Here is a 9,356-nt window from a genome sequence, read left to right as displayed (position 1 = left end):
AAGCAAGATAAGGGAGGGTTTTTGTTTTTTTTTTTTTTTTTTTTTTTTTTAACTTTACACAGCCAAAATGTAGATACAATTGTCCTTTAATCTGTTTTGTGAAGCATAGTGAACAACCAACATATTTTCACCCTTTTTTGTTTTGTTTTAAGCAAGCAACTGGGTTAATTGACTATGACCAACTGGTGGTGACCGCTCGTCTCTTTCGGCCCAAACTCATCATTGCCGGGACTAGTGCATATGCACGTCTAATAGATTATGCCAGGATGAGAAAGGTAGGTTGTATTCCTTCTAGAATAACTTCTTGTATCTCAACATGTGTTTTTTTTATGTACAAGAGTTTAAAACCTGCTAATGACATACCTGTCTGGTGCAATCCATCTGTCCTCGTGCATTGTTTGGCTCCTGCTTATCTGTGATCTGTGCTTTCATGCATTGTGTGACCTTTCCAGTATCTCTATGCTCTTAACATTATTAAGGTTTTCTTTAGTCAAGATTATTAATATCCTGAAACCTAAAACACAGCTGTATCACTCACATCAATATAGGACTGGCAGGTATTGCAAGGCTTACAATTTCATAAATAAAAATATTGTACCGTATAGATCTATGGTATATTAGTACATTGTCCTATTTTTATAACGTTGTTACCAGACTGAAGAAAAAATAATTATTTGGAAAAAAAGTTAAACTTCCGTACTGTAAAATAAAATGTAACTAAAATATATTAATATTAGAGGCACTTCCATTTAATGCTAACATGACCATGCAGGAAGTTCGTAAAGCCAGTGTCTTAGAAAATGTTGCAAGTACAGGTATTGTAAAACTTTAAGTATACCAAGTTTTCCCATTTATTGTGTTAGATCACTCTAGTTACCCTAAATCAGCCTGACCCCCAGTATTCCGCAGAGAACAGACCCCTATTGATAGCTGACAGTTGTGCAATCAGCAAGGGGTGTCCGTTTTGCTCATTGCAGAGCTAATCAATGTGACTTGGGGCATGTCAGACCGCTGCTCAAACAAAACTGGAACTGCTTTACCAATAAAAACGAAAAGTAAGACTTTGCAACACACTAATGTTACAGCATTGCTTACAACATGTTCTAAATAAACTTCAATTAGACTTTAAACTTCTGTTTTTCCTATGCAGAGAAAAGCATATTCAATTTGATGCCCCTTCCTTATCAGCACAAATGTACCTTTTCTTTCCCAACCCCTGCTGCACTGAGCTGCAGGGAGAAAAAATACATACCTTGTATTTTCTAGGTATAGAGGAGCATGACTCCCTCCCCTTCCTCTTACACCAGTGCTGGTGATTGGCTGAGTGCGGTCATATGGAGCCATTGATGTTCCTCAGTCCTATGTAAGCTGTAAGAGACTTGGATTTTACACAAGCCTTCTATTCCTTGCAGGTGTCGCATGCCAGCTCTAAAGATCTAAAGCTGAGCGATCATGAATCGTTGATCGCTCCGCTCATGGTCTTCTCCCCGCAGAGAGTGGTAACTGTTAGTCACGGCTCCTCGCAGGGATTCCCGCGTCTGCTCTGTTTCTTCAGCACTCGTTGGAGGAACAGACAGGGGAGGTGGCGGGCACAGTTCTGGCTCTGAAGAGACAAAGCCAGCTGTAAATGAGGCAAGCAGAATAGATCTGGCAATATTGCCGGGATCCTTCCCGGCTGAAGCCTGCCTCTGTGCTCTCAGCAAATAGCTAGATGCTGTCTTTGTGTCACAGGGGTATATTAGTAAATGTACTCCTTTGACCCAAACAAGGACTAAAGCCTAAACGTTTTTGGCTTTACTTCTTTTAACTCCTCTCCTACAATTCCTTAAGATAGCAGCCAGTGCTTGCCCCAAATTATGTATCCTAATTGGTTGCTGGTTGGCTATATTCATATCCTACCTACGTAAGTGGCTTGTGTTTGACTTGTTCATGCTTGAGACTGAGCTCATGGTGAACTATGTGTCGCAATCACAGTATATCGATACATTTTTGAAAAGTGATTTTTTTTTTTTGCAGCCATGTGTCAGTATATTCTGCATATTATTAAGCAGGGTTTGACTAAAAGGACAGATGATAAGAACTCATTATAGCAACTTTGACTTTACTAATGCAATTTTATATTGTGCCATAGCCTTTCAATTCTCTTCTAAACGAGTGTGTGTAATGTATTATCATAGCTGTTAATGCCTTTTTAATCGTATTGGTGCTAGCTAAATCCTAAATTGTGTGATCCCTGTATAAATCTTCTTTGCATGTCAGGTATTGCAGGAAACTTGGCTTGTGTACCTCCAGAATTGGTGTATTTATTTGCATTTGAGGAGCTGGAACTTTTTGACATGCTGCAACTTTTTGACATGCTTTTTATGTATGCAATACAAAATGTACTTTAGCTTTAAAAAACGTTCCTACAGCCTTGGAGGTCTTTGTGAAATCTGCACACTGCAAGGGTTAAGTGCTCGTTTTCATCTAGTGTCTAAAATAACAGTCTAGCCTGCCTGCTAGACTGGTCTCTACAGCCTCTCTGCCCCTTCACTCTGGCAATGGAATGTCCCTGTATTAGATGTGATGACTCACAGATCATTAGTCTGCTGGAGTGGAGGGGCTGCAAGGAGCAGTCTAGCAGCTAGGCGGGACCGATGTTCGGGTGACTAACTTATTTTAGACCCTACACCAAAATGAGCATGGGTAGCCCCACTCCAAGTTAGGTTTTATTCTGCCTGGAGTTCTTCTTTAAAGCCCAATTGAACCTTCCTGAGAAATTCAATCGTTCAACTCGGGGAGGTCAAAATATTTACTGAGCAAATGTTACGTATTCATTTGGCTGCTGACCGATATCTAGTAGCAGTTGTAATGTCCTTTTTCTAAGTACCTCCTGAAACATTTTGCAAATACCTGCTGATCCTGCCAGTAGAACCATTGACTTGGGTGAAAATGCTCTTCTGCAGTGGTGTTACTCTTGCTGCTGCTGTAGCTGCTTAGATGCTGGCACCTGTGATAGCCCTATCGGTAAATAGCTACACCTAGCTCTGCCCACAGCCATTTAGATTGACATGTTGCTCCAGAAGCTTAGGGAAGGAGATATTTGCACAGTAACCCAACCTAGATAATATTGAGGAATGGGCTACAAGATGGCAAATGCGATTTTAATATGGAAAAATTTAAGGTTATGCACATGGGAGCAACGAACGTGTGCGCAAAATAATACTTGGGGGGTGTTACATTAGGGCAGTCTAACATGGAAAAAGACCAGGGGGTGCTCATAGATCAGATTTGGCAAGAGTATGCAATGCCAAGCAGCAGCCAGCAAAGCAAACGGGATACTGTCATGTATTAGAGGATTGTAGCAAGGGATCAAAGAGTGATACTTCCACTTTATAAATCACTGGTTCCACCTCCTCTTGAGACTGTGGTGCAGTTTTGGTTGCCAACTCTCGGGAAAGCCATCAGAAGAGTTCAGGGCTACAAAATTAATTCAATGGATAGAAGGCCTTAGTTATGAAGACCGCCTTCAAAAATTAAAGTTATTCACCTTAGAAAAGAGGCGATTTAAGAGAAACCTTATTGCAGCCTTAAAAAGGCAGCGGGGAGCACAATGTTGGAAACAAGTTGTTTATACCGAGGACACAACAAGAGGTTAGAAGAAAGGGGGTTTAATCTCAGAGTGCGTAAAGGGGTTTTGTTTTTACTGCGAGTAGTAAAATTGCAATTCCCTTACAGGTAATGGTATCCGCTGAGCGTGTAGATAAGTTCAAGAAACGTCTTGATGGGTTTGCACACACAATGGACCCTAGTCTTTATTCAACCTCACCTACTATGTTAAAGACCTGCACAATCTCTTGCACCACCTCCAGCACTGTAACAGGCTGCAGGAGAGATCCACCATCCCAACTGCATTTATCATTTATCAAAAAGAGGTAGATTGTTTCTTCTAAGACCGTTAACATGCCATCTTCCATTGCCTTTGCATGGACTTTGTTATGCGATGCAAAATACAGGCATGGACACATTTGTTGGTACCCTACAACGAAAACAGCAGGACCCACAATTTTCTACGAAATAGCTTAGTTCTTTTGATTTTTTTTTTTCCCAACAATGTTTTATATAATAAAACAAATTAAAATGATGGGACCCATAAGCTAATATTTTGTTGCACAACCCTTCACTGCAAACAAGCAAATTCTGTGGCTCTCAATGAGACTTCTTGACCTGTCAACGGGTAGTTTTCCCCACTCTTTGTGAGAAAACTGTACCTGCTGTCTCAGGTTTAAAGGGTGCTTTCTCCAGACTGCTTGCTTCAACTCTTTCCATACATGTTCAGTAGGTATCTGATCAGGGCTTATAGAAGGCCACTTCAGAATAGTCCAGAGTTATGTTCTTGGCTGTTCTCGCTTGCTTTTAGTTGTATGTTTTGGGACATTATACTGTTGGGAGGACCAATGACCTGTGCCTGAGACAGGGTTTTCTGACACTGGGCAACATGTTTTGCTGCAGAATTCTTTGATGGTCTTTAGATTTCATTGTGTTCTGCACAGATTTAAAGTTCCCTGTACCAAACACAGCAGAGCAGCCCCGAAACATGACTGATCCTCCTCAGTGTTTCTAAATAGGAATAGTGATTTTTTTTTTTTTTTTTTTAAACTTCATTTTTTTTCAACTGTAAACGTAGATCTGATGTGACTTGCCAAATGGCTCCCTCTTTGTCTCACCTGTCCACAAGAAATTCTCACAAAAGCATTGTGACTTGTCAATATGAGTTTTAGCAAATTCCAGTGTGGCTTTTATTTTAGTTTTTATTTTCAGCCCACTGTTGCTTAAATAGCAATAGATGGTGCGATCAGAGACCTTGACCTTGGAGTTTTGCTGGCATATCTTGGCAAGTTTTCCTTTGTTCTACCTTTTTTCTCACTATCCTCTGTTCCATTGGTTTTCCTCTTGTGGCTATGTTCAAAGAGGTTGACCTTCAACTTCTTAATATTTGCAACTAGTCATAGGAAAATCAAGCTGTTTGGCGATGGTCTTATAGCCTTTACCTGTTTACATGCTGATCTCTATAATTTTCTTTCTGATCTACTCCAGACATTTCTCTCCTTTTTGCTTTCTCTGGTCCATGTTCAGTGTGGTGCACCTAATACCAAACAGCAGTAACTATTTTTCTCAATTTAAATAGGCTGGCTGACTGATTACTAGAGTAAAGACATGGTGCAATGCTAATTCCAGAAGGCACCTAGATCACTTTTGATATTTCAATCTTTTCTAGGGCTACCAACAAATCTGTCCAGGCCCTTTTTAGAATATCTTGGTATAATTAACTGATCTCTTTTCACACTTTCTTGATTTAACTCTATAACAAAGGCATTGAGGTATACATGAGACAATTGCTTTTAATACCATCACTTGTTAAGAGGAATGAAGCATTGTTTAATGATCTGTAAGGGTACCAACAAATTTGTCCAACATCTGTACATGTTGGATACATTTCCAATCTAACAAGTTAAAACATCAGTTAATACATGTACTGCTATGTTACTTTGGTTTTCCTAGACCTCAGTAATGCTGACCAGAATGGAAGTGCTTAGAGCTATGGAGCCTTTGTTTTAGTAAAGGTGGAACCCCTTTTTAAATACAAAAATATTAATTGATTTTAAAGTAGCTACTATCTTCAGACATGAATATTTAATGTGAGAGGTTAATTTATATTAAGCAATTGTACTAGGCCGTATTCATCCTCATTTGTAGCTTTTTTAGTTGTTTTTTTTTTGTTTTTATATCCATGGACCACTTGAGCAGGTTAAGTAGGTACAAGACTGATGGAAAATCCAGACTAATATATAGTGCGTTTTATCAGTGGCGAGTACCAGGGGGACCTGATTCATGCCTGTAGATTGATGCACTGTGTTTATGCACAAATTCTGCTCCAAATGAGACAACAGAAGGTGCAGCATCTTGGCTGGGTTAGTCTTTCATTGTCTTCAGACCCTTTGGGTATAAATCATGAACCGAAGGAAAAAAAGGTTTAGCTATTTTAAGCAAAGTGTTGCCAGACTGAGCACAAAAAGTCTCTGGAGTTATAGAAGGGAAAACCACAGAAGTCTCAACTTGCGAGCTTGCAAGACTTAAAACCTCTCTGAAGAGCGAATTAAGGCTAAATTTATAGCTGACTTATGGGAGCAGGATTGATCTTAACTCTGAATTGTTAAATGAGAACATTGGTTAGTGGAAAATGTCCTGCTAAAGGTCATGGAACTTGTACAGGTAAGAATGTTTTTAGTAACTTAAACAGACGTCTAGGTTTTGTGTTGCGTTGCTGTAGAAACTGCTTTATTAACAAACAAGCTTTACTTCCACATTGTGGTTCTGTTGCCTCTAACAGAGATTTTAACTTTGCGCAAGTAAGGATTTTCTGCTTAAAGCCCATCTCTGGGCAAACTGAAAATTACCCTTGCAATGGGGCAACCCCCGCACTGAAAGGGTTTACTGCTTGTTTATGCTAAGGGAACATGAAAAAGCTATTTTACTTACCTGCCCTGCTCCTGCCGGTTCCCTTCGGGCTGCAGGACTGGTCCCCACATCCTCTTCTCCCCTCTGCTTCGGTGGTCTCAGGACCGCTGACATCATTGCGTCTTGTGCAAGTTCTATAGACCTGCATTAGATGTGAGGATGTGGAGGGAGGAAGGGTTAACGCTGACTGCCGGGAGAACAGGGACCAGGTAAGTTAAAGTGATTTTACTCTGGTCCCCTAGAAATGAGCAGTTAACTCTTGCAGTGTGTGAGTAGCTGCACTGCAATGGGAGTTTTTTGGTTTGCTGTCAAATGGGCTTTAAAGTTGAAAGTGGTTCCGTACCAGAGATCCTCATTTTCTCTGTATCCATATCCAGTATCTGAAAACCTGGTATCTGGGTTGTGACCCGTTAGATCAGGGATGGCCAAAATGCGGCCCTCCAGCTGTGGTGGAACTACGAATCCCATGAAGCTTTGCAAGATTCTCACAGCCAGACATGACTCCCGGAGAGATGCTTCGTGGAATTTGTAGTTTCACCACAGCTGGAGGGCCGTAATTTGGCCATCCCTGCGTTAGATATTGTGGTCCCCTCCAAGTAGTGCAAAAATTTGCATTTTGATGTTGCACGCAAGTCCAGTTTTTTTGGGCTAAAATTAGGTACTTCGGCTTATATTCGGGACGGCTTATACTAGAGTATATACGGTATATTAGCATTCTGGTTTGGAAAAGATGAGTGTTGATCATGTTGCTGTGCTCTCCTCCCTCCTTCAGGTATGTGATGAGGTGAAGGCTTACCTTCTGGCTGATATGGCCCATATCAGTGGTCTGGTAGCAGCTGGTGTCATCCCAACTCCTTTTGATCATGCTGACGTGGTCACGACAACAACACACAAGACTCTACGGGGGGCCAGGTAAACCTTAGTGCATTCCACTGTACTCCTAGTACTATGTAACATTATTCTGCAAATGTTTTCCTTTTATTACCAGGTATCACAATTCTGCTCTTATTTTGTATAGTATATCCTGTAGTGCACATATTTTGATAGCAAATTCCTCGGGAGGGAGATTTTTCTTCTTTAGAAGTGTTTAATTGAATCAACTATGTTCAGACCGTTCATTGCTTTGTTAGCAATACACATCGTCCCAGGGCTATATAAGCTGTAAACAACTGGCATGGATGCAAATGCATTGTCAATTGACTTTGGTGGGTGGCAAAATCCTTACTTGCCTAGGTTTGCAAAACAAAATCCTTGGAGACATCAGGAAATATCTACAGCCTTCTAAAGAGCACAGTTTTGTAGTGCCGTATAGATGTCACATATACAGAGGATACAAAATGTCTACACGCCCCTGTAAAAATCCCTTGAGAATTTTTTTCCACATTTAATCTGACCTATAATCTGTACAATTCAAAACAAGCTGAAATCTTTAAAGGGGAAAAATAAACTTACAGTAACATGGTTGCGTAAATATACACACCTTTTAAACGAATACTTTGTTGAAGCACAGTTTGATTTTATGACCCATTCAATCTTGTGGGGTAGGAGTCTTATCGGCATGGCACATCTTGCCTTGGGAATCTTCGCCAACTCTTCCTTGCAAAAGCGCTCCAAATCTGTCAGATTGCAGGGGCATCTCCTTTGCACAGGACACCGCTTCATGTCACCCCCACAGATTTTTTTCAATTGGATTCAGGTCCGGGCTCTGGCTGGGCCATTGCAAAACTTTGATCTTTTTCTGGTGAATCTTTGGTTGATTTGGAGGTATGCTTTGGGTCATTGTCATGATGAAAGGCAAAATTCTTCTTAATCAGCTTTTTAGCAGAGGCCTGAGGGTTTTGTGCCAAAATTGACTCATATTTAGAAGTGTTTTATAAATCCATCCGCCTTTGATTAAGGTTTCAGATGAGGAAAAACAGCCCCAAAGCATAATACTGCCACTGCCTTACTTCACTGTGGGTATGGTGTTCTTTTGGTTATGCACAGTGTTGTTTTTGCACCAAACACACATCAGATCATAACACATTTTCCCACATACTTTTGTTAGACTCTGTGGGTTTTTGCAAAATGTAGCTGGACTTGTATGTTTTATCTTAGTAAGCAAAGGCTTCTGTCTTACCACCTTAACCCACAGTCCAGACAAATGAAGAATATGGGAAGATTGTTGTCACATGTAGTAGACAACCTGTACTTGCCAGAAATTCCTGCAGTTCCTTTAATTTTGTTGTATGCCTCTTGACAGCCTACTAGTTTTCTTGGGTTTTTTTCATCAAGTTTGGAGGAACAGCCAGTTCTTGGTAACATCACTGTTGTGACATTACCACAACTTGTTGATGACAGTCTTCACATGGTATATCTAATGCCTTGGGGTTTTTTGTACCCTTCTCCTGACTGATACCTTCCAGCAATAAGATTCCTTTGATGCTTTGTAAGCTTTGTGGACCATGGCTTTTGCTGTAAAAGGCAACTGAGTAAATGTCAGAAAAAATCCAACTAGAACAGCTGACTTTATAAGGGTATTGTCACAGGTCGGCTTAGAACTATGAGGTGAGTGGAAATCACTCATCTCATAGTTCTCCTTTTAATTATTCACTTTAATGGCAGGTATGTGTACCAGCTACTATCTAACCTCAGTTTGAATGTGTTTAGTTAATTCTGAACACAGCCACATCCCAAAATATAAGGGATATAATAATAATATATACAGGTGAAACTCGAATAATTAGAATATCGTGCAAAAGTAATTGCAGTAAGTGCTGCAAAAGGGGCCCAAACCAAGTACTGAGTACATATGCATGCTTGTACTTTTCAGAGGTCCGATATTGTTCTATGTACAATCCTTGTTTTATTGATTGCAT

At 40.3% G+C, this 9,356-nt stretch overlaps 1 protein-coding gene across 1 annotated transcript in view; it reads left to right on the top strand.

The window, feature by feature from the left end:
* Window positions 1-9,356, top strand: part of SHMT2 (serine hydroxymethyltransferase 2) — an 81,142-nt gene that overhangs the window by 43,972 nt on the left and 27,814 nt on the right. The window contains exons 6-7 of the mRNA XM_018569437.1: window positions 153-275; window positions 7,271-7,410. Of these exons, the coding sequence (XP_018424939.1) occupies window positions 153-275; window positions 7,271-7,410 (263 nt within the window). The remainder of the gene's footprint in view (window positions 1-152; window positions 276-7,270; window positions 7,411-9,356) is intronic.

The sequence above is a fragment of the Nanorana parkeri genome, unplaced genomic scaffold (assembly GCF_000935625.1).
Source record: "Nanorana parkeri isolate BGI_ZX_2015 unplaced genomic scaffold, ASM93562v1 scaffold35, whole genome shotgun sequence".
Taxonomy (NCBI): Eukaryota; Metazoa; Chordata; class Amphibia; order Anura; family Dicroglossidae; genus Nanorana; species Nanorana parkeri.
Note: the sequence above shows the minus strand (reverse complement) of the source record. Positions and strands in the feature narration are given on the sequence as shown.